The sequence below is a fragment of the Aythya marila genome, assembly GCF_965140915.1.
Source record: "Aythya marila genome assembly, chromosome: 2".
In the NCBI taxonomy this organism is placed as follows: Eukaryota; Metazoa; Chordata; class Aves; order Anseriformes; family Anatidae; genus Aythya; species Aythya marila.
This window is the reverse complement of record NC_139043.1, coordinates 70,676,823-70,702,991: the sequence shown is the minus strand read 5'-3', so window position 1 is coordinate 70,702,991 and position 26,169 is coordinate 70,676,823. Positions and strand designations below refer to the sequence as shown.

Below are 26,169 nucleotides of genomic sequence, written 5' to 3'. Positions count from 1 at the left end.
TCTGAATCTTACTCCTCCATTTCCTTCCCAAGGAAACTGCCTTTCTTTGTGTAATTGTTTTGTCTTTAACAATTTGTTTGCTTACAATCTTCTGAAGTATCTTTGAATCAGAGAAACCTTAAAAATATGGAGTTCTCAAAATGCACTCGGTGCTGCGAAAGAATATTGCTCAAAAGGGCTTGCCATTTTTCCTCACTGTGATCTTCGTTGCAAAATAAAGGAGGCACTAAAGATGAATGGAAGCTACCCAGATCTCTGTCAGCACCAGATTATGGGAAAATTCGGTTAAATATATTTCGGAGTCTACCTGTTCACACATGCACAACGTTGCACTACATTCGTAAGCTGGGAATCGCGGTAAGGATTGTACTGCAAGGCGAGTTAACATAAAGCAATGTTTTCCAGTAAGCCCAGACATTAGACTGGCTGCTAGAGGGAGGAGGTGTTCAGAAGAGTTTAATGCACTTCCATAAAGATACCCCCACAATTTCCAACTGCTTTTCTTTGGCTAAACAATGTCTTTCTGGAAGACAGTTCTTAAGTAAGGTGGTACTTTCAGTGCTATCTAGTTCCACTTTAGGAATAATTCTTGTTTAGACTGAGTTAAAAACTAGGTGGTGGCGTAGTACTATTTCTCAAAATAGCCTTTTTCCTCATTTAATTTGTTTAGAATTAATTTCTTCTGCACATATCTTGAACAATTGAGTTTTGGATTGACTTCAGTGGAGTTTGAGTGTTACTTGTAGTGTGAGCATATCTACTAGAGCACGATCTTCACTGGGGCTTAAGAGCATCCTAGCCCCTCTTTGAGACATGACTGAGTTTAGCCAGGTGCTAGCATCTGGTTTCGCAAATCAGGGTACTTCTGAGCATCAGTCTTAGCTATGCTTCCAGTACTGTAGCCCTGCAATATAATAATTAAAGTATTAATTCATAGCATGCTTCCTCCTTTTCCATTTGGCCATTTTACTCCCATCTTCTACTCCAAGTCACTTTCAAATTTGTTTTTGCATACAGTGCTGAAAACACCTTGTCTTTCTGATGAAAATACCATTGTACAGTATTTTTTACATGCAACCTTTGTATTCTTTGTTCTAACCTAATCCTCACTTTCTTTTTACTTGGCTTACTGCACAGTGTTGCTTCTTCCCTTCTGCTCAAATCATTGCTCTCAAACATTATTTCCATATACTCATATTAAAAAAATATCATCTACTCTGCCATGTTGAGAACTGAACACAGGGAAGGATGGTGAGTTGTGTTTCAAATGATGCTCTGTCTCAGGATGTACTGTTTCATTATTCCCTTCTCCTCTTGTCTTCCCTACTGTTCTCCTTCCTTTTCTTAATGTATTTTAAGATTTTGTAGATCAACTATGTAACTAAGCACTTAGCAGCAAGATTTCAAGTTGTTTGGCAGGTGCCAAGCTGAGCATTTTTTATTTTTCTTTTTTTTAAGAATTCCTCTGGTATCAGAGTAAGATCTGGTTTTGCCGATTTTGATTCATTAGTGGTTGTTGGCAGTCAAATATCTCGTAAACTGTGTCAGTGTGATTCAGCCACACCACTAAACGTAATATCTGGTGGTTAGAAGTGAATATATTTACCTTTGACCTTTGCTCTCACATTAATCTCCATTGTACCTGTGTCTAACACTAAGGAGAGTGTTTTGGAAACTGTTCAGAATAAAGCAAATGCTGGTGCCTTGCTAAGTAGTAGCATATTAATTTGTTTTCTAAAAGAACACAAAGTCAATCCTGCAACTTTTACTTGTGTGGGAAATGCGTACTGAAACAAACAGACCTGAGACTGAAATATTTTTTTCAAAGAATTTTAAGATATATTCAAAGAATTGTTTGTTTATTTTTTCATGTCTGAAATACATATATAGAGAGATTGTTAAGATAGAAGCAGTTACAGAGATCTACATATATTGGACACACTCCATCAGAACATGCGAAAGGCAGCGTATTGATTCCCAAGTCTGAAAATGGCTATCCGAGTGAATCCACACATACTGTACTTGGGGCTCCTCATGTTCCTTAACATACTTCCTTAATTAGGCTGTTCATTTCCTAGATTTAAATAACTGTCCCCAGCTGTTGTGCGTTAGCAGATCCCCACTGCTGGTCTAAAAAAAGTTGGCTGAAACTTTTTTTAAATTTAGAATTTGGTCTGAGTTTAATTTAGCCAGTGTTTACTACTATAACTTCTTGTTCTTCTCTTTCTCTGGAGAGAGAATTTGGCAGTGAAGTAATAACGTGTAACATATACAGTAACACTTAAGTAACAGGAAGAAAGCTGAATCTGAGGAATTAAAAAAAAAAATCTCTTTTCACGATAGAACAAGGAAGTGACAGTATTCTACTAGATAAGCAATTAAGATGCAGATTAATGTAAAATTGTGAATATGTGATGACGTGGCTAGGTGTATTTCTAAATAAGTAATTAAATTTATTAAAAATCATACTTCATATTATACCTCATTTAAAGGCTGAACTTTCTATAACTTACTAAGCTACAGAAAATTATAGAAAAGTATAAAAGACTGTATTTTTGCTGCTGGAGAATTACATCAGTGAATCAGTCACTAGCTGAGCTTAAGTAAACTTGAGCTTAATAATAAATTAATAATCCATTCCTGCTAGCAAATGTTTTTATAAAAGCAGAGAGATAATTTCTTTGTTTTAGCTTATTCAGCTGTCTCAATTAATTTATTACAAGCTAAGAAAGCATTTTGGACTTCAGAATTCAATGTCATCTATTCCTGTCTAAATAATAGATATGAGTTAAGATATTTTACTTCTAAAATCTTGATTTATACATTGTACAGTATATTGAACTAAAATATTCAGGAAAGTAAGTTTTGTACACTGTAGCTGAATTTTAATTTACATCCAAACAAAAGAAACACATAGGTTATAAACAAAATCCTAGATTTTAGTATTTAATACAGTTTCCTTAATTCCTTTAGAATTAAGAATGATTTATCTCTCAGCTGAATAAAAAAAAAAAAATCAAGTAAACATTTTCACACCTTTTTCATCACACTAATAAATCTGAGTGATGTGTTCACCTGTTTGGCAAAATCTACCAAGTTTGGTTAAAAGATAGTTTTTATCATTCTGATTTAACAATACCAATCAATGAAAATGGGCTTTTCATTAAAATGGAAGATTCAGGCAAGTAGAAAACCTTGTTTTAAATTAGGATTCAAGTCTGTGGTGGTTTTCGTTGTTTGTGTTTTTATTTTGTTTGTTTGTTTGTGTTCCCCAGTGAGTCCATTCTACTGCTCCCATGCCTTCACATTTTTTCGCTGTTGATACAGCACCTATCTGGTAGAACAGACATACCCTGAAGGAAGAACAGGGCAAGTTGAATCATAAAGGATTTATTCCCAAAATGTAATGAAGGAGAGAAACAGAACAGGACACTGTTTCTTTGGAAGCTGCAGAAGTGGTTGAGGAGAATAAGTGAAAAGACGATTGAACAGAGAAAGCAACTCTCACTGAATTGATCTGATTCATTTCCATTTTGGGGGTAGAGGCAGTTAAAAAGGGCAGGAAAGAAAGTGGTAACAAATCTGAGTTAAAATAAATTTCACTAGTGGCCAAGAAAAGGATAGAGTGGGAAAAAGAAATTTAAAAAAGCAAATTGAGCAATACCTCTGTTTTAGCCCACTTGTAATACCTGAAATATTCTTGTATTTTCTTCTTTAAATTTGGCTTTTTTAACCACCGTGTTTGGTGGTTAGTCTTTTTTTCTGATAGCTAATGTTTGGGGGAAAAAACAAAACAAAGCAAAAAACACAACACTCATTCAGATGATTTGAGAAAGCAAGGATGGAGTTAACTACCCAGCAAAGATCAGGATGATTCATGAGTCCGGAGACTCCAGGTTTGAAAAGGTCCTCGATTACTGGGGGCTGAACCAGTGTATCCGAACAGTAGGAGATGCAGATTCGAGGTGCATTTTCATTGCAGTTTTTAAGCTGACTGACTGCAGACTGCTTGCAGTTTCTCTTTCGAGCCATCTCAAACTACGGTTTCCTGCCTTGCACGAGTGCTGCTGGATCTCATGGTGGGTTCAGAGGCCTGGTGAGTTTTCGACTGAGTGGTGGGACAGAGAATTCTCTCTGAGGTCAGATGAACTGGACTAAGGGAAGGGTTGAGGACAACTCGGGGTGAGAAGAGTGATGCTGTGGCATGAGTTATTGTCGTGAATCTTCCCTTAGAGGAAATCCAGAAAATGGCTAGGTGTTTTGATGAAATGACCTCTCTAAGGTTTTGCTGAGTGGGTAGGAATATTGTGGTACATAAGAGTTCAGTTCATCTTCAGTAGGCTCGGCTAGTAGGGAACACTTGATTGTGGGGGAGAAAAGGAAAGATAACAGGCTGTAAGAAAGAAGATATATAACGTGATAGTGGGACAAAATGTTTGATGATCGACTACAAGAAGTCTTTAGATATTTTGGCAACTGCACAAGTGTGGTCATGATTGATTAGCACTGAGTGGTGGCATTTCTGCTTGTAGTCATTGGGTTTGTCAAATCATATAAAGAAAGAGTTTGCAGTTCCAGGGAAGAGCTGGACCTAGCTATCCTTTCTGAGGATAGTTATCCTTTCTGAGGGTAGCTAGGTTTCTTATCTCTATTTTGTTTTTGTCATCTAATTGTTGTCAAAGTTCTAGTTTGAGGTAATTCAAAAAGCCTTCCTGCTTTCAGCCGATGCCTGCTGTCAGCTGATAGAAAAGAGAAAGAATACAAGAAAAAATTACCCAGATATTCCCCATAATTACTAGATTTCTGTTGAGTAAGGGATGGGGAAGAGTAAAACAATGCCTGTTTCAGTCATCATAGAATATCCCTAGTTGGAAGGACACGGGGATTATTGAATCCAAACCATGGGTCTGAGAGCATTGTCCAAACACTTCTTGAACTGCAGCAAGCTCAGTGCCGTGACTGCTACCCTGGAGAGCCTGTCCCAGTGCCCAACCACCCTCTTGGTGAAGAACCTTTTCCTAACACCCAGCCTGACCCTCCCCTGTCCCAGCTGCATGCCGTTCCCTTGGATCCTATCACTTGTCACCAGACAGCAAGGATCAGCACCTGACACTCTGCTCTCTTCATAAGGAAGTTTGTTATTTACCTGTGAGCATCTGTAGACCTTCGTTCTATTCCAGCATACACAGCTAAAATTAATTGCATTGGCATAAGTTAGCACCACTGCCACAAAAAGCAGAAAAGTCCTCTTCCTGTAACTGGCTGCTCCTTCCTGCCCCCATATATAGCAAGGTTTTTGGCCAATACTGCTGAAAAATGATACCAGAATCAAATTTAAGTTGAAAATGTTATGTTGTTGTTTTTTTCTTTGCTGGGACATCCTTGAGCTGGATCTGTTTCCCAAGATTGTTCATTGTGTAGCGCAAAAAATGTGCTAAAGTTGTAAGAAGAGGACTATTAGCACATGGTCAAATAGCAGGGATTGCTTGTCCTAGGTGCTGGTGCCCATGCTGAAAGAAGAGTACCTTGTATTTTTTAGTCACAACTATATCAGTTATTCCTGAGTTGTTGAACGTTTTTGTACAAATATTTTCAGTTGTTTTAAATTTGAACTCAAGGCTCTTGCATTATCATTTGTCTCTGACACTGGCATCCTAGCTATTTGACTGCCTGAATATCACCTTGCTGTAGGGCATGGAAATTCTCACAAACAGAATTTGTTTGGGCTTGGGGCAGGGAAGAGAACAACAGAAGATGTGGGAAGTAAAATGGAGTGAACTTTTTGACAATAGAAGGGTGTTGGTTGGCTAGTTGTGTGTGTTTTTTTTTTTCTCCTTGTGAATGTTGATCTGATTTTTTTAATACTTCAACATCAATTTTGCTACTGTGGCATAGCAACTTACAAATACTGTGGCATGGCATCTTAGGGGTAGTTTAGGAACCTCAGTATGTTATTTATCCAAATGAACCAGGATCTTTGGTCAAGTTATTTCTCCCAGAATACACGGAGAGTTGTGTTTCTCTTGTGCTTTATACAAGGATAGGGAGGAGAGATGCCTGTATAGTATGAGCTATTTCGTATCTTCTGAGGAAGGGCTTGATATGCTCTAAAAAAGAGTGAGGGCCCTGGGGGTTGGAGAAGAGGCCATCATGTCAACTCTTATAGGAAAACGAAGTTAAGTAGGTTTTGAATGACATTAAAGCAAAGTGCATTGAGCTTTAAATAACATGTTGAGATATTCCAACTGAGATCAGACAAAAGAATGAAAAAAGTTCCTAATGTTTTTGTTGTTGTTCACTGGGGGAAAATAAAACTTTCAGAAGAAGTGAAATTTCCAGTGGAAACATTGATTTAATGAAAACTGCCCTACTGAGAAGAAAATGTGTCATTTGAAATATTCCTGACAACATTTAAATCTCGTAGGTAGTTACCTTTGTGTTGGTTATACTTTCAGAACTACCTCTGTAATAGTGACTCAGAAGTTGTCACTGGTCTGAATTAAATAGAACATAAAGGCTACTAGTCCAGTTCATGCTCTTGATTTGCTGGTTGTCTTGGCATTTCCATAAAGCTTCATACCCTGTTGTCAATGAAATATTAGTCCTCACCTTTCTACTTCTTCAAAGTACTGAATGGCTGTTGATGTAAGAGGAGTCTATTGGACAAAGGTTCACCTAAGTAGTGTCATGTCTTGAAATAATGGTAGTGAATGAGTAAAGAATAATGAGACAACACAGAGTGATTCTTCCTTTCACATACCCTTTTCCTAACAGTAATTAGGAAACAATAATTTAAGAGTTTCCTGAGCTAGAATTTGCATTCAGTAATTAGTAATCTATCGTGGATTTATTGTTCATAAATTTGCCTAATCCTTCCAAGGTGCAATGTTATATGCTCTATAACTTGGTTTTATTTAAAAATGAAACAGTGTGTTCTTGTTTTTAATTTTTTCACCAGGTCTGTCCCCTGCTTTTTTTTTTTTTTTTTTTTCTTTTTTTCTTTATAATATTACGGGAAATACAGGAAATAGTTCCTGTTCGTTTTCTTATTCATCGTTTCAAATACCTCTAAATCTCATTCATTTCTTTCCCAGACTGAAGTGTCAGTCAGTCTAGTTTTTTCTTCTTTGGAAACAATTACCATTATGACCATTCTTGTCATTTGTGATCGTGTAGTCTTAAGGGGGGGGAGGGGAGAGGGAGAGAGAGAGAACTGCACATGATATGTAGTCTTTAGGTATATACCATGCAGTGCTTGAGGAGCTCAAGTAAACTTCAAGATGTCCATTAATTATGTTTTGGAGATTTCCACTTTGAACTCTGGGGAGTCAGCTTTTTTTCCAAAGTTTTCATGTTTGTGATGAGTTGATAAAACAAGAAGGACCTGATGGCATGGGGAGGTATCAAAAAGATGGTGCTTTAGACATTTAAGGGGGGGTGGGAGGGAGGAGGTAGTCATGGAGAGGTGGTGCTGGGGAGGGCTAAAATAGTTGGAGAAAAAAAAAGATGAGACAAAAGCGAACTCAGAAGGTCACCTGTACTCATAAAGATCTAGATAGAGACTTTGAGAAGCAAAGCCTATTTCAGCACAGAATTCAGTTTTACACATAATGTGGCTCAACATAGCAATCCTGGCAAATATGAGTTCAAAAAGAAGCCCCTCAGAGTACAGGGCTGTTCCAGGAAGTTGGATTGCATAGCTGTTTGTCTTTTCTGTCTACATCCACCCATAAAAAGCCATGCTCACACATGAGCATTTCTGTCCCATATACACAAAGTTTATTAAACTTAAAAAAACATTCAGCAGAACCTTAATTTCTGCAGTTAGTTTAGGAAAGCCTTGAAGGATTTTCCATTAATTCCAGTTATTCCCGTTTTCACTCTTTAGAACTGGTTTCAAGATCCTTGGTTAAATTTAAGTTGCTGTGTTTATCTTTCTATTTATATTACCATTACATAGTATAAAGTAAATCCTCTCCACCAGTACTCACCAACAGTTAAGTGTTTTCAATTAACATATGATTGAAATAACAAATAATACCAGAAAATAGGCTTCCATGATTTCCGTCTTATTTCTCCTGATTTTACGTAAACATGGTTGCAGCTTTTAATAGTTTTTATTGGCTTGCCTTTTTTTTTTTCAAGTGAAAACCTTTTCCACTTTGTTAGAACAATTTCCCTAATTTTTGACAGTATTTTGAATTGTTTCCTTCCCTTCTTACATAAATATGTATATTACTTTCCTTCAAATTGTAGTCTATTTGTGACTGTTAGACCCAAGTATTAATTAAGTCTATTTGATAATGTGAGTAGACTATCCATCATATTATCAAAATACAACTCCCTATCCAAATTTATGGTCTCATCTAAAAAAAACGGTAGTAAACACTCCATTGTAAACGTAAGCTGCCTTGGAGGAAAAAAAAAAAAAGAAAAAAAAGAAAAAAAAACTCTAAAGAAAAAGGAAACACTGGTGAATCTGATTTCTTTTATTTTTTTTTCAGGGGAGGAATGGTGATGTAGACTGCAAACTGGATACCTTGATCTAGACAGGCTACTGGCACTTGGAAAGCTGTGAAGGTGTAAGAGTCAATCTGCACAACTTTATGCAGCAATGTTTTAGGATGTAAGGAGGTAGATTGAAACAGTTATGTTAAAGTTAATGGAGGAAGAAGGGTTACATTTCTTCTAATACACATTTTACATTTTAACAAAAGAGCTGTCACTCATGTCTGGTTAAACTCAAAAAAAAAATAAAGTGGGTGGTGGTGGTGCAAAATATATGTGTGCACTAGCAGTAGTTCATCTGTGGAAGTTTATCTTTTTCATATCTTGTGACAGAATTGTAGGCAGGAAAAAATATTCTGTAAGAAGTAAAGGTAGTGTTAGCAAAATGTCTCTAAGGTGCATCACAGAGATGTGTATAAAATCGTTTAGAAGGACTAAACCATTTTTTCCCCATATTTCCTTTTGAAATGATACTTGCTGTATATGTATAATGGGAACTGAAATGAAATTTCACATTTATTAGTAAACTTATCCTTTAGGATTAAAGATGATTCTGTTTCTCTTCTCTTTCTCCTTGCTCTAGTGAGACGTCACAGAGTTCTGGAAGTATCAGTAAGAATCAATTAATTCAGAAATTGGCATTTGAATATCACTTTTTTAAAAATGCTTGACTTAAATGATCTTCTAGTTTCAAAGCAGTCATGCATTGTTTGTATTTTAGCAGAGAACTCTGAATGAATATTTCAATCTGGCCCTTGAATAATTATTTGTAAATGTGAGATGCTAAGTTAAAATAACAATATAGTTACAGAACAAAACTAAAAACTTCTTTGTAACCTTTTTGTGTTTATGCAGAGTACTTATATATGTTCCTTAGAAAAGTGCTGGTTTTCTTCCAAATTTTATTTTCTACAGTGGGATAGTTTCATTTTTACTTACCCTCTGGTTTAGTTGTTAGAAAGCAAGACCTCTTCAAACATGCAGTGCAGTTAGGTAAGGAATACATGGAAGAAGAGACCAAGTCCTAATCCTTTGTTTTGACACCATGTTGTACTTGTTACTGTGTAAAGATTCATGTCATAAAACAAAGGATTAAAGACTTCAGGCAGAAAAGCTTTTGAAGGAGGTAGACTTTTCAAAAACATGATAATGTTCTTTACCATTAACAGAGCCAAGTTGTTCCTGATTCAATAGAATATGAAAAAAAGGCGTTTGTTGTCATGGATTATAATTATGAGAACATAAGAACTTTTTCTTAAGATCTAGTCTGTTAAGGGGTAGATGTGGGAAATTAATGGCATGCATTTTTTTTTAAATGCATTTTAAAAGAAAATAACTTTTTAAAATAATAATAATAAAAAAGTTATTACTAAAGAGTACTTTACTTTTTTGTATCTTTAAAGATCAAAAAAAATCTTTCTCACATGAACGGTATGACTAATTTCTCTTAGTTAAGTGGGAAACAGCCTTAAAGTCAATGCCCCAAATAATCTGGGAGTATATCTGTTCTCAAGTAGCATGATCTGGTATACGCAGGCTTATGAGTTAGATGACAAAGTACGGCAGCATGGACACAGTTTCCTGGAAATCCCTTTAAAAACTCATTAGTACTTTGGATTACATCTAAACTCATGCATTTGTTTGGGAGATCTAATTCTGTTCTGTGTAGTGCTACTGTAATGGTAACAATATCAATTCATTTAGGCTAATATTTGAGTAACTCTAGAGAGAAGACTAAGTTCTGTTCTGAGTAGCACTTCACTGTGCTAAGGTATTTAAAATGCTGTCAAAAACTATCACAAAAGACCTTTAATATGCAAACATCCTTTTTTAAAGGTATGTTTTAACATGTATTCAAGTTAGCCACTAGCTATTTTGAATAGTAAAGTGATACTGGACATTACCAACAGATGACTAAACTCATTATCAGCAACTGAAAGGTGAAAATATCTATTTATAAAGAAAATTTTGAGATCAAAAGATTTTCCAAAATGTTACTATTTATAGAAACAGATTAGCTCATTTTGCAAGGAGTTCACAGCATAAAATGTTTGGATGGAATATAGTTATACAGTAATAATGGTAGGAATTGAGACAAATGTGTAGGGAGAAAGCAAATCTCATCTGTCTTTCCAGTAACAAATGAAAGAACCGGAATTATGCTTCTGTATTTCAAAGTTATTGTAACTATACCATGGCAAAATAAGTATAATGCTGTATTCGCGGAAGTGGTTGACTTGCTGTTAAATTAATTATTTCTATTTTATACAGACAGGGATTACCAAGTTTAGAAGTTTAGCAGACCAACAAGCTAAATCTTGCCTAAGCATTCCCTGAATTTGAGTACTTGTTTATGCAATGAAACCGACAGGAATTACTTCTGCAGAAAAAGTGTTTTGTGAGTTAGTAACTATTACGGTAGGGTAACTCCCCGCTGTTGATGGGTATGATGACTGTTTCTCAGCATAGGCAATCTGTAAATAACATTTATGTTGAAAAATGAAGATTTTTTTTTTATGTATTTTTTTCCATTTTTGTGGCATTAGTTTGGATATATTTTTTTCCGCTGCAGAAAGGCAAAAAGTGCTAAGGTGTTATATATTTTAAAAGAGTTCTTAAGTGAAAAAGCATTCATACTTACAATGCATATTTAAACTCACTTCAGATATGAAAAATTGTAGTGAAAGGGAAAACAGATACCAGTTTGTATCATATACTTAATTTTTACTCTCCAAACACCCATTACTGAATTCCTCTAATTCGTAATCAGAGATGAGACAGCCATTTCTTCTCTTTAGCCTATACAGTATTAAAAAAATGATTTGAGATGTTTGTGATATACACATAACTAAGGGAAAAACAAAGGTTTAGGATTAACTTTAAATATTTTCTATATAATAAAAAGCCTGTTTGCAAACAGTCACTGTAACACAAACAGTTGCATGGATAAAGGTGAAAACAGTGATTTTTATTTTTTTAAATAGGCATAGCATTATTTTTCACAGTACTTCATCTCAGTGTGGAAACTAGAGAAATTAATAAGAGTTTAATATGCTGTTACAGTGTAAAATGATGAAGAAAATAATCCTCAAGGCATTATTTGGAGAGCAAACTATGATGTGTGATTAGGTAAAGCACCGAAAAATAGCAGTATCAGATTCAGACAGAGACAAAAACAGGGAAAGAAATAAAAAGTAACTGAGACTTAAGGAGATGGCATGAGAGTAGAGAGAAACATTAACTTCTTTCTTTTTTCTTTTTTTTCCCCTCCAAGAACTACTCTTTTAAACAGATCGAGTTTAGAAGCGAGTAAAATGGGTGAGTGTGGAGGCATCAAAAGCCAATATAGTATCGGTACTTGGTGGAAAATATACCAAAATATCTTCTTCCTCTGCAACACAGCACATAGTAGTTAACTTGCAACTATTTTTGTTGTAATAGCAGAAAACTGTCAGATCGTTTTTATGTGACATCTCAGAGAGGGAGTGGGGAGGAATTTGAATGTAAGTAGAGAAGGAGTTTTTTTGCTAGAAGCTAACTCTTGATTTCTGAGACTGGACTTTGCAAGTTGTAGTGCCTTGTCATTTCTGGCTGAATGAAGATTTTAGCCATGGTTCAGGTTAGGAGAAGGCTCAGGCTTTCCACAGACTTTAAAGAGCATTGGCAAAATCTCCAGAACAAATAGTTCATGTTTCCTTAATATCTGTATAGTGACCTTTAAAAGGCAGAGTTTTAATGCGTTTTATCAAGAGTACAATGGTTACTTTATGCTAGGACCAATTTTGAGACAGTGTTCTCTGGACAAAATATATGGGCAAGAAGAAATGTTTTGAGTGACAATAACTTTATTACCTGTTTCTGGAAGCTAAATGTATTTTTGCTTCTCTTACTTCAGTTGAGAGAAATAAAAGATTCTTCAGAAGGAGGTCTTTATATCTATATTACTTCAGAAATTCTTGTTAATCATGTAATAGAGAAGTTGTGTCTACTCAGCTTTATTTTTCTTATTATTGAACACTTGAATTGTTGGAAAATGAGCAGAACACAAGCTGCTGTTGCTTGAGCTGTCATTATCCAAGCCCAAAGCACTTTCCCTGCAATGTGTGTTGTTGCCAAAGCATGAGGAAATTTGAGATGGGACAGCATGTTTAATTAACCAATGTCAGAATAATCAGTTTAATTTCTACTGCCTATTTTTTTTTTTGCTTGCATATATTAACCAACAGTGGGTAGAATTGGTAAATAATGGAGCTTAAAACAGTGCATATTGTCAAAACCTTATAGGCATCAGTCCTTCTGATTCAAGACCTGCAATGGATTACTTTGAATGAGTAGTGATATGATGTTAAAGAGTATGCATTGTGCCTAAAGCATTAGATACATTTCAGGAAAATCATAATTATTAGATATATGATTCCATATAAATAAAGCTAACAGGAGGTGTGTGTGTGTGTTAAAAACAGTGATGTAATGTATGTCAGTTTCGTATCAGATTGACTTGTTTGAAGGATAAAAAGCTGAGGCTTAAGAATCCCTTACAGTTATAAATACAAGTGAAATAAGAGTCATTTGAACACATACCTTATTGAAAAGCTTGAACTACTAATGTGCTATGTGCAAGTTTAGTAAGAAGTTAATTATGTGCCTAAGATCATGAACTTAATTAATGTACACATTGTAAGAACATTTAAAAACGTCTTGTTGCAAATAAACATTAAGACCTTTTAGGCTGGAAGAATCTTTGCCAAGCAGAGTTACCAGCAATCCCACAGCTTTATTGGTATCCCATGGGTAGAGGGGATACTGTTCCAGAAGACAATGGAAATTAGAGAGTGGAATTGTAGAAGTTGCAGTGGTATTAAACAAGAATTTAGGTTTAGACCAGAAGCTGGGCAGATATGGAGGGAGCTAAGACCTTAAATAGAGAAATGTCTTTTTCCAACTGATAGTCCATGCAAAAATAGATCATCCACTAATAAATCCCACAGAGAAACAGAATGTAAGAACTAAGGCAGCTGTGCAGCACTGAGGTTGATTAATTAGGGGAAATTTCCGTATCACTGTCTTTTCTAGATGGGATTAGATCAAGTATTAAGAAAAGTCGTATTACAGGCAGATGGACTGGGGAACTGTGCTCATAGAGTGCATTCACCCAGGAGATGCTGGAATTGAAGCAAGGAATACAGAAGAAGCCAGTAAAGAATGTTGATCTTAAATATTGATCTTAAATATGTTGATCTTAAATATGACCTGGAATTGTTTAATGTGTTTTTCTGTATTTGAAAACAAAAATGCAGTTATGATCTTGTATCCAGATGCTTGAATTATGTCTTGCCGAAATAAACTTTCGCTCCTTGTTTATCATTAATTTTACAAGGCAAAGCTGAGGAAAGTCTGGTGGTGCAAGTAAGGTATGTGAGTATTATGTGTTATCAAATCCAGTGATTCCAAGGAAAGCTGTCTCTAGACATCTTTATTTCACATAACCACCTTAGGACCTCTAAGAACAATAATTAAATAATAATAAAATGAAGAAGCAGTACCAAAAAGAGCCCCACTGAGTAAGGGTTCTACAGTAGCAGACTCCTTGATCTCCCTTCTGCAGGCAGTAGGCTGCTGAAAAGTCCCATTTGGTGTATAAAAGTATTATTGTAGAATTAAGGATTTGATAAAATCAAATACAGCATACCAAGTTCCCTCTTAACTATCCTATGTTGTTTCTTTTTTTTCCTTATTCTTTTTCCTTGCTATAGTTCCCACTGCTGAAGTTTACTTAGCCGTGACAAAGCATTCTCTATCATTTGGAGACCATTTGTGCTGTGACCTATTATCTCCTTAAGACACCCTATTTAGATAAAATATTTTGAATCCTTGTCAGTCATTTGCCCTTATAGAGTCTTTCTAACTGAGTACTGTTGAAGATTCCGTTTCTCCTGCTTTGAAAGCAAATGTCTGCTGTCTTGATGCTTAATGATGATGAATTCTTCATCTGCTACTCTCTATTATTCTAGCTGCAGGATAAAGTGACAATATTTCTATTGGCATTATCCTTTAAGTAAATAGCAGTCAAGCTGTTGAAGCTCTTACTGTGAGGTAGCTTGAGTTTATTACTATGCTTTTCCAAATTATCACATCCCAAAACGTAATCATCTTTCAGTGAAAGAGGTTTGCAGATTTTTTTCTTCTTGTCAGAGTTGCCAGTAACGTATATACACTTCAGTTGTCTGTATTCTTGAGGGGAAAATAATATTGGCTGTGCCAAGTTTGAGACTGTCACATTTAATGGCTGTAGTGGGGAGATACCAGCAGCAGAATTTGACTAGTCTAGATAGAGTTTTTACCTCTGGGGAAAAAAAGGACGTAGGATTTGCTTCCTGTATCATAGCTATTACTAATGATTTGGAGATGAGAAGAACATCTTTCAGAATTCTGTGTGCGGATGATGCTGAGATCTTCTGGTAACTAGTGATGAGAAGATGATTGATAACTTCATGAGAAAAACAAAATAATGGTTATGAAATAGCCCTGACTGTCCAGAATGCTTATTTTAAATCAAATCCTAGTAGTTTTTAATAGTTTCTTCTGATTAGGGCATTGCCATTTGAGAAGATAGGCCTATTTTAAGCTATTTGCTCTCATTTGAAAAGGGAGGAAACAGTGTATGTTTGGCAAGAATACATTGTTGCAGGAGATTTCTTAATATTATTATTATTATTATTTGTATCCAGTACTGGGCATATATTAACAACTTGTCTTATGTTTCTTTCTGCTTTTGTACAAAACAGGAAATTTGCATCACTTTGTAAGTAAAAGAACAGTGATGAAAATTGAGTTGAAACGTAAGAGTTTTCTAACCATTTCTACAGTAACTGGATAACTAATTTAGGCAGGTAGTTGATGATAGTTCTGCAGTAGGATTTAACTTGCACCATAGACACTTGCTGTGATAATTTCTATGTAAGTTTTAACTGGAAAGATCTGTGATGTTAACATTTTAACATCAATTATTAGTGGTGATTTGTCAGGAAGTAAATCTCAGGCAAGCTGCTTCTCCAGTAACTTCTTTCTCTAAAGCAAAGCAAACTCCTCCCCACCCATTTCTCATGTACTCTATCGAAAATGCTTCCTAAGATCTTTTTTCTGACCATAAACTGTATTTTTGAATAGATTGTAAAGGAGTCACATGTACAGTGATCGGTGATCCTCAGTTTGTTGAATGCAAAGGCATAAAACTTCGTAATGTGCAGCCTGGGCATAGCACGTGTCATGACCATGATTCTCTGAAACCATTTGTGTTGGTGAGAATGTAGCAATTGTTTTGTTTCTTGTGTGTATTACCAATAGGCATCCATAATCTTTACAAAGATGATGGTAAATTATGAGCTTGACCAGGATGCTTGTATTCTTATAGGCAGCTTGATGAGAAATTTATGCAGCAGGTGAACTAAAACTTTAATTATGACCCATAGGGCAGAATAACAATAGAGTGTTGCAGATAGTTGAAGCTGGCTCTTGCATGACTTGTGTCCAGGAATCCCAAAAGAATGGACAGCCCTTGATCCAAGTGAAGTTTGGAAAAAGGAAAAATCTCAGTGTTTGTATTAACACAGTTATTTATTTTTTAGAAAAAAGGTTGGTAATACAGAGTTGTTTCTGTTGCAGTGCCAGTACAAAGGACCACAGGAGTCATATTAGCCCTTTGCCTGATGCTTGTTTGTATGTCTAGAACTTGACTGCACAAAGTGCTTCCTCAAAAGGCAGCTGGGGAAATGAGGCTCTAAGACCTGCCCAGCACTGAATTGCAAGCACAATGGCTGCAGATTGTAAAGCATTGGTCCTGTGTAAACTCATCCTGCTGGTCCTGACTACCAGAAGACAATCTTGTGTGTTAACTCTGTGTTGGCAGGCCTCATCTCTCATCTCAGAACTCTCATAAAAGTCACACATGAGCTTAATCATTTTCTGTAGCTAATTTGACAGGAAGGCAATAGTCAGCCCACATCTGATCTGTAGTGATTTTGTACACCTCTGGCTTCCAGAACAATATATATGTAATACAGATGGCACTATAGCCAGGGATTCCTGTACTGTATGGACACTCCAGCTAGTCGTGCCATAACGATGCAGCAGCTCAGTGTACAACAGTTCATCGACTGCTAATCCAATCACTCTGTTCTGCTAATCAAATCAGTCAGCTTGAGGGGTATGTTGCAGCAGGGTAGCATTCGCTCCCAGATTAAGGCAAATTGTGTAAGTTGGAGCTGCAATGAGGATGAACTCTAGGATGTATATGGTATTTTAGGACAATTTTTTAATGGTGTCAGTTTGAATTTAAATCATACAATACCATGTGTGATTTTGGTGTTCTGAGCATACGTTTGTTAAACTGTTTGTAAAATTCATCTGCTGGTACTGCAGTGAGTAGTACTCAGAACTGGTGTTAAGTCATAGCATTGGAAATAATGTATTTTCTAATTAAATGTACATTAAAGATTTTAGTTCTCATTTTGCAGACCTTTGGGTGTGTTTTGACTTCCTTATCAAACTAGTTTTTGTATAACTATTTTCCCCAAACTGGTTCCTCCTTTCACTATAAGCAGAATTTGGCACTTTACTCTTTTCAGCTGTTGTGTGCTGCTATATATTAGTTGCTTTTTAAAAAAACTGTAGAATGCATTTATCTTACTTACAATAAGAAGTACTTGAAAACTGTTTATCACTGACTTCTGGTAGATTTTACTAAATGGAGGGTATAATCATTCATAAACATTGCTGATGGCTTATGGATGATCATTTAGATCCCATTTTCTAAATTAACCAAGTGTGGCCATTCACGTGTAGCACATGTAAGTGTGCAAAACTTGCACATGTTCTAGCTTCAGTCACTCAATTGAAGAATATCTATATCGGTATTTTGGCTTAATAGGAAACCAGTAGAGTGAAAGAGTTGGTACTGTCGCCCCCCTACCTCTATGCATTATGCTGTGCAGCAATTTTCTTTTGGACTAGATTTAATTGAGCCTCTCAGGATCAAATATCTATGCCACAACATGTGTTGAAACTGATCAGTTTCAACTTACTGGTTATTTATTTGGACCCATATTCTCCTGTAGTGGCTGAAGCATGTTTTTTGTAGTGGAAGCACCATTTTCAGTTTATGTTTCTCCAGAAAGAACCCACATCACATACATGAAACCATTGCACAGTAAGTGGGAATAGTGGGGAGTGGAAAAGGATTTGCTTCTCAATTGCACTTTTGCTCTGAACCAAACATAGCCTTAAGCTAACAGAACAAGGTTGTCTTCTATATTTTACAGGCAACAGACTATGAAGTCAAATAGATTCTATTCTGTTTACTTTTAAGTTAATTTTGTCTGACACAAATGTGAGGACAGAGAGAAACACCATGGGAATGGAAAATGGATTTATGATAAACAAGGCAATACTCCTTGAATATTTACTTGCCTACTTATATGTTTATTTTGCTCATTCTGTTTATTTTTTTCCTCTTCACTGGGAACAGCTGTACCTTTACTTTAATCTCTTCAAATCTTCCATTAAATTAAAATATGATTTTTTAAAAATTTATACATAAACATATGCATGCACAGTATGCCTTATGTAGAGTTTACAAACATGCCCAAATTACAGTGCTTTGGACAGAGAACATCCTTTTGGATTTCATCCTTAATTTGATTGAGCTGAACTGAAGACCTTTCATCCTGGATTAAGGTTGTATAGAATAAACCATAGAACATCCCAAGTTGGAAGGAACCCACAACAATCATTGAGTCCAACTCATGCATGTTTTATTTCTGACTGTAGCAGAATGAAGAGGTTACTGTACCCATCCCGCTCATAGGTGTTTATTGTCCTCTGCAGTCCTCTTAGATGTGTCAGAAGTATGGCGTATGTGGCTGCTCTCCAAACCTGTTATTTCAGGGTGCCTACATTAGCTCAGGTATTCTTAATATCTAAACCAGGTCACTTTGACAGAGCTACATTAGGGAACAATTACACAAGAAGTTATGCGGGCTGACAGATGGGGAGGAGCTGTTGCCTCTGAGCATGGGACAGGGAGGAGCCGTTGCAGGTGGGCTATAAGTGTGATCATTTTCACCTGGCACAGCTGCAGCCAGACACAGTTTTGACTGTGACCTTATCTTATTCTTATCTGTTTCATTTGAAAGTGTAAATGCTGTATATTCTATTAATAAAAGCAATTAAAATCAAAGTATTTGCTTCTTCAAAGGGCGAGAAAGCAAACACTAACCAATTCTCACCACATTTGTGGAAGGAAGGGAAATTTACCATCTTGCAGATGGGAAGTCTCAAATACAATTATTGTAAGTAGGACTGTAATTTGCATATTCCAGTGTTGGTTTATATGTCTGAGCAGTATGTTAATTTTTCTGACAGTTTTTCTTCTGGCTGAGTTTTGAGTGTCATTGACCAGTACCACATGTGGAGAAAGCAATAGCTTAGCATGTTAAAATAAACTGGGAAATGTTATCTTTTGCCACCCAGATAGTTTGCCTGATAACTTTCCTTCATATTCATTTTATCTTTCCTTTTTGTATCATTTTCCTTTTTATTCTTCCACAACACTTGAAAACTAGATGTTAACAGCACATCCTGGCAGCATGGAACCTTTTAACAACTAAAAATAAATATTACCCTGTGGCAGAAGGCATTGGATGCTGTAGATATGGTAGCTGGCAAGAAGTAGTTGTCACCAGCATTTCTGGCATGATCTTGGCCTAGGATGTGATCTTGCTCTTACCTTGGTGCTTTGCAGTACTCTGCCAGTTTTTAACTCTCTGAACACCACCCATCATAGGATCAGAAAAGCACTAGCTCAGCTCTGTAACAACAGGGGGGAGAAGCTATACTGCATGTTTTGATGTTACCTAGTCCATCAGTTTAGATGTATCATCAAACTGCACCTTAATTGGAAGAAGGAACATAGACATCTTGTTTTTCTATTTTCCTGCCCCACTCAGTTATATTGTTCTTCATTTTATTATTTGAATGTGAGTTATTAGCATCTTCTAAAATAAGACCTTGAGGTGTTTTGCATTGTATTTCATGTCATGTCACCACTGCATAATGACGTAGAAATGTATAACTTGGCCAAGCCTTCTTTTCTATTAGCAAAAGAAGTACAAGCTTGTAGTCCCTGTTTTAGCTCTGAAATTGAGTTTAAATGTTCCTTTTCTATTGTGACCCCATGTCACTGTCCTGGTTTCAGTTAGAACAGGGTTAATCTTCTTCCTAGTAGCTGGTAGGGTGCTATGTTTTGGCTTAGGATGAGAAGAGTGCTGATAACACCCCGATGTTTTAATTGTTCCAGAGCAGTGCTTACACCAAGCCAAGGACGTTTCAGCTTCTCACTCTGTCCTGCCAGTGGGCAGGCTGGGGGTGCAGCAAGTGCTGGGAGGGGACAGACCCAGGACAGCTGACCCAAACTGTCCAAAGGGGTATTCCATACCATCCGACGTCATGCTGAACAATATACAGGGGTGGCTAGCCAGGGGAGAGAGGGTTGGGCTGGCTGCTCGGAGTTAGGCTGGACATAGGTCAGCAGGTGGTGAGCAGTTGCATTGTGCATCACTTGTTTCGTACACGTTATTAGTAGTACTATTATCATCATTATTGTTATTGTTATTATTGTTATTATTATTTTCCTGTCTTAATAAACTGTCTTTATCTCAACTCACAGGCTTCACTTTCCTGTTTCTCTCCCCCAACCCAGAGAGGGAGGGGAGAGGGTGAGTGTGGTGTTTAGCTGCAGGCCGGGTTAAACCACAACAGTCACCTTATTCAATGACCCTGTGTACATTGTGGAAGCATTCCAATCTTCTCTCTCCAAATCTGGATGAGAAACACTTTTGTAGCTGTTCTTATCAGCAAGAGGTCCTAGCACAGTTAGACTAATTAAGTGGAGGCAATTCAGAAAGTCCTTCACTAAATCTCTGAAGGCACGTGATAAATTGTGTGTTGCAGGTTAATTGATGGGTTTTTTTTTGTTTGTTTGTTTGTTTTGCATTGTAAATAAAACAGATATAAGATGTCTTCAGGAAGAATTAAACAGTGTTAGAGAAAAACTTTGAATCAAAAAGAGCAATGTCAAAATAGGTTTTGATGCAGAGTTGGACAATACAGCTAAATATAAGTTTCCTGTATGTGTTCCCGTTTGCTCTATAAATCATCAGGTTAGTAATGGATTTTTGCATCTCCTGTTCTAGAGTTCATCTGTTATCTCTGCAAGGTGTCTGTTTTTTTTGGAAGAGAAGAATGGCTTCCTACTTTAAAGGGGCATGCCCTTAATGAGTGGCCTTTCAACACCTAAAGATATTAGTAGAAGTTTGTGCCCAGTAATCAATGTAGTTTGTTATGAAGATTTCCTGATAGGAAAAAAAAAAAACTTGTTAGTAGCAGAGATCTTTCTCTGAGAATCATATTTTTAAATTTTACTCTAAAAGGTCAAGAGAAGGAGAAATGATATGCAAAACTAATGCAGGAACTAATTTTTTGATGACATGATATCAGGCTTCTGATTCATGAGTTAGTTTTTATGTTTTAGTTTAATATTTCTGACTTACTACTGAATATCTTTACTTCATGTCTAATAATTTATTTTTTTAAATGAAGGCTTATTTTTCCATTATGGCTTTATTATTTGAGATAGCATTTTAGTTAAGATGTTAAGTATAGTGTCATAGAAAAATAATAGTTTCAATACTGTGGGGTTTTTAAGTCCAGTGACTCGACTAAAAAGTGCAATAACCAGCATAAAAACTGTTTTAATATTTTTAAATATTAAAATGTTTAATATTTGGACAATTTTTATTGTATTGCACTTTAAAATGTACTGAATTGCCAATACCATACAACCGAGTAACAAAGTAAAACTGGGACTAGTCTGACAGTTTGTGTTTCTTTTATTTGTAGTGGATTTTTTGTTTGATTTTCTAGACCTTAAAAAACAGAATGATGCAACATCCTAATTACAAGACAGCATAGTACAAGGATACATCAAGTTCTAGGATGTATAGTTAGTTTGCTGCTGAGATTGTAATAATAGTAATCAGTAACAGTAATCATTTAACTTTGCTGTTGAAAACAATGCTGTACATTATGATAACATGCAACACAAAAATTCAAAGCTGAGGTGCACTCTTCAGGGAAACTGTTGTAAATGATAATGTGATTCAGCAATGGCATATATACCTGTATTTTCCTTCAGTCCTTCCAAATTATTTTGTAGATCCTCCGTTCTTTTTAATGCCACTCCAGTAAGTGTTACTAGTCTTCAGAGGTTATCCTAAGTATGTGTGATTCTTGCTTATGTGCATGGTCTTAGTTCATGAGTGGCTAAGCAGCAGGGCTAGGAGTTAAATTAATAAGCAGTAGTTTCATCCCATTTCACGTTCCCCACTATTTTTTCCACCTTTTTTTTTTTTTTTAACCTAATAACCAAAAGGGAGATAAAGATGGGGAAGAAAGCTGTATTGGTTCCGTAACTGAATTGAAGTGGGTTGGAGGATTTACCAGAAGGAGCAGCCTTTTCTGAAAAAGGGGAATTGTGAGACTAACCTTACACTTGCATCTTTTCTCTTTTCTTCTTCTTTTTTTTTTTTTTTTTTTTTTTTTTCTTCTGTGAAAGAATTCAGTTTCTGAGGTGCTGCATGACTGGCAGTAGTTTTGGTACAAGGCATGAGGCTCTGTTTCTGCAGCTGCTGCTGTCTGCCCTGGCGTGCTTTACTCCAGTGCCTGAATTCCTCTAGCCTGTGGCTCCCACATGCAGTTATAGCATGTGCATGCTTAATACTTGTGACATAAATACCATCTCTATTTGCAGATAAGTGAGGCATAGTAATTGGTTCAAGTATGTGTATCAAAGACTCTGGCCAAAACAAGTTCTCTGTTTTCAGAAGACAAAGCAAACTCTAAAAATTCTTGCGTATTTGCTCCAATTTCTGAGCTGTACCATATTGTCCCTGGTAACTAAAGGATATCTCACCATAAGTAAAAGATTCTCACATATGCCTTATGCTAAGTAAGCAAATTATTTAAACAATACTAAACTGATACTTTTTTAAGGTAAACAAACTGTTTTTGCAGTATATTTGAACATGGTCTCTATATTCAGAGAAGCATTGATTAAGATGTTGAAGCTGGTATTGAAACTTAGCTGGGGCCAGTGCCGATCGTTAATATATGTTTATTCAGGTTCTTGTGCATACCAAATGCGTGTTGAAGAATAACTTTGGTATTTTAGAACATCTTGTATTAGACAGAAATAACAATCTGAAGTTTAAAGAAGGGTGTTTTCAGTCAGTAATGAAAGACTATGAGATACAGAGCTACAATACAGAAGTACAGAACTGCAACAGTAATTTTAAATCCATCTACACTTAAAAAAGAATTGTTTGCATGAAAGTTGCTCACTTGACTTGCATATCTGCCCATATCTAATGTTTAATTTTCATTTTCAACAGGTAGAGAGAATTGTTGACAAGAGGAAAAACAAGAAGGGAAAAACAGAATATTTGGTGCGATGGAAAGGATACGACAGTGAAGATGATACCTGGGAGCCAGAACAGCACCTTGTTAATTGTGAGGAATATATACATGAATTTAACAGACGTCACAATGAAAAGCAGAAAGAAAGCACATTAACCAGGACAAACAGGACCTCTCCAAATAATGCCAGAAAACAAATTTCTAGATCTACCAATAGTTCTTTTTCAAAGACATCCACTAAATCTTTAGTTATGGGTAAAGACCATGAGTCAAAAAATAATCAACTCTTTACTGCCACCCAGAAGTTCCGGAAAAACAATTCACCATCTCTTTCTGGAAGGAAAAATATGGACCTTGCAAAATCAGGTATTAAAATTCTAGTGCCCAAAAGTCCAATTAAGAGCCGGACAACTGTTGATGGCTTCCAGAATGAAAGCCCTGATAAAATGGACCACATAGACCAGGATCAAGAAGACTCTGTAGCACCAGAAGTAGCAGCAGAAAAACCAGTGGGAGCGTTATTAGGACCTGGTGCAGAGCGTGCCAGGATGGGGAGCAGACCAAGGATACATCCATTAGTGCCACAATTGCCAGTGCCAGTAACAGCCACAATTGCATCAGCATTAACAATAAATGGAAAAGGTAAGTGTGCAAGTTGGTCTTTTTTATGTAGATTTTTCATTTGACTGATCTTTTGAGCTGTTCAGATGCAAACAAATTATCCACTCTGTTTCAGCCATGTTAAATCAAGTCTGGAGAACTTCACAACTTTATTTTTACATAACTGTATGACTATAAAGCCATTTTGAATTTTACCAGCCTTTGCTTTCCTCACAGAGATTCATTGATATTTGTGTTTTCAAAATCACCATAAGATACATCTGTGTTTGCTTTGACATCGTGTGGTACACATATTCAGTGTACCATTTTAAGAGATAGCATCATTGCTTTAAGTTTCTTTAAATATGTCAGACTCAATTTTGTTATGAACATTAGAAGCATACATTAAGTTCTATTAAGATTAAGTTCTATTTTGGTGAGAATTTGAGCCAGTTGTGCAGATACATATGCCTTCTGTCTGGATTGAATTCTGTCTTCGTTATATTTTATCAATATTTTGTTGTTTATACCTCATTTCATATTGAGATCTTATTTAGATTTAATGTCTGACATGGTAATATCTCAGTAGATTTATAGTACAAGTTGAATAAACTGTACATTTTTAACACCAAATAAACCCAAAGTGTTTTTGTGTGTGGGGAAAAGCTGTTCGTTCCCCACACCCTGCTGAGAGACTGGATTAAGACAGTCATTGTGCTGATGTCCCGAACTTTTATTCTTCCATGATGGACCTAGGCTGTTGTTGTAAGCATGCTTCCGAAGCTAAATTTTCAAGTATAACGTTCTCTTCAAATAAAGGGTAAAATCTGCAAGTATTCTTTTGATGACAGCTTACTGGAAAAAAATATTGAAACCCAAGGACTGGGCCTGCAAGAAAACATGCTTAGAGACAAGCTATAGGCATAAAAATATGTTAAAGACTTTGTGAGAGTTTGTGTTGCATGCCCCATTATTGCTTACATACAGATTTTGGGGGTGGGGGAGGGAAAGCTGCTGTTGCAGGAGAGGTTGAAAAGCAGTGGATAAGGGAGGAATGCTCTTCTGGAGCTGTGGTGTCAGGTCATGGACCAACCCATTTTGCTGCAGTTGAACTAGGTAACCATGGTAATGAACACACTGATGCCAGGAATATCTCGTCCTTTGCATGGGCTAAAGAAGGAATGTAAATCTCAGAGGATGTAAACAAAGCTGGAGGGGAAAATGCAAGAGGTGCATGCCAGTATGCAAGTTTTCTGAGTAGGTGAGGCAGATGAGTGTGTTCACACACGTGATGGTTTCATGATAATTAATGCACATTTTGTAGTATGATGGTGTTCCTAGTGAAGTGGCTGATAAGCACTGCCTCCAGCATCCTGGATTTTCCTCATGGCGTTCACAGACACAAGCAAAAAACAACATAAAAAACTTAACTGGGTAGGTCAATAACCACAAATGATTACATCACTCCCAGCAACCTTTCACTCTGGTAATACTGGTATTTCAAAGGCCTGTTATAGGGCATCAAGTGGAAGTGGAAAGGCCTGCACAGGAACGATAGTGACATATAAGATATTAGCTGAGGTACATTAATGCGTTTCACTGAGGTGTTACAGGTCCCTCAACTGTCACCACCTCCTTCAGCTTTTCTGAGGCATTTGTCTGACCATCTAATATTGAAAACTCTGCTTGGGATAGTGGCAATATGAGATTTTTCTTACACTTACATTTTTGCAAGACCTTAAGGCATAGATCAAAAAAGGGGGAACCAAGGAGATAGCCACAATACATGGTAGCACAAAAATATGCAGTATATTTGTCTTCTATCTGTTTCTGGAGGTATATTAGTTCAAGTACATTATCTTAGGCTTTCCTTCTCTGACCATACTGCCCCCAAGCTGAGGTGTGCAGTTTGCTGTGACACAGAAGCAAATGTCCTAATTTATTATGGTTTTGTGGTACTTACGCTTATCTACAACTTTTGGGGAGTAACATCCAAATCGAGCAGTAACTTTCTGATTACAAATGTGGAAGCAAGTTACAAAAGAAGAATATTTTGCAGACCATGGTTATATCTGACACTAGGCTCTTTTCCTAGCATTTTAGGATTTCTGTGACCGATATCTTTTTCACAGAAGCCCAGGGTCCTACTCAGCCATTCCACCACATGTGGGTGGACCTCTGCTTAGAGGGAAGCCCAGAGGGGCCGCCCCATCTACTAGAACTAGCCTGACCTTGGAGCTTCCTGCACTGACACATTCTTCATCTCTTTGTTAAAGGTGCACTTTTTGCTGTTTTTATTTTTAACGTCACACTGCTATTCATTAAAAGGTGGTAAATAGACGCTCTCCTTCCTCCCCTGCACAGGGTTCTGGCGGTTCAGAATCCTGCTTCATCCCTTACTCAGGACATTCCTCCTGCCTTGAATGGACACCTCATCACATTTTCAGCGCTGTCAACACCTCAGTAACCATGCCTCACAAGAACTGATCGCTGTGCAGAAACTTCTTCAAATTTGTACCCTCAACACTAGCT

The 26,169-nt window shown here is 36.6% G+C and overlaps 1 protein-coding gene and 1 long non-coding RNA gene across 2 annotated transcripts in view; both read left to right on the top strand.

Annotated features, from left to right (window-relative positions):
- LOC309875321 overlaps nucleotides 1-8,527 on the top strand; it is a 31,826-nt gene extending 23,299 nt beyond the window's left edge. The window contains exon 3 of the long non-coding RNA XR_014317011.1: nucleotides 8,505-8,527. This is a non-coding gene — a long non-coding RNA (uncharacterized lncRNA). The remainder of the gene's footprint in view (nucleotides 1-8,504) is intronic.
- Nucleotides 1-26,169, top strand: part of CDYL (chromodomain Y like) — a 103,392-nt gene that overhangs the window by 25,866 nt on the left and 51,357 nt on the right. Inside the window, exon 2 of the mRNA XM_082754645.1 lies at nucleotides 23,013-23,679. Within this exon, the coding sequence (XP_082610771.1) occupies nucleotides 23,013-23,679 (667 nt within the window). The remainder of the gene's footprint in view (nucleotides 1-23,012; nucleotides 23,680-26,169) is intronic.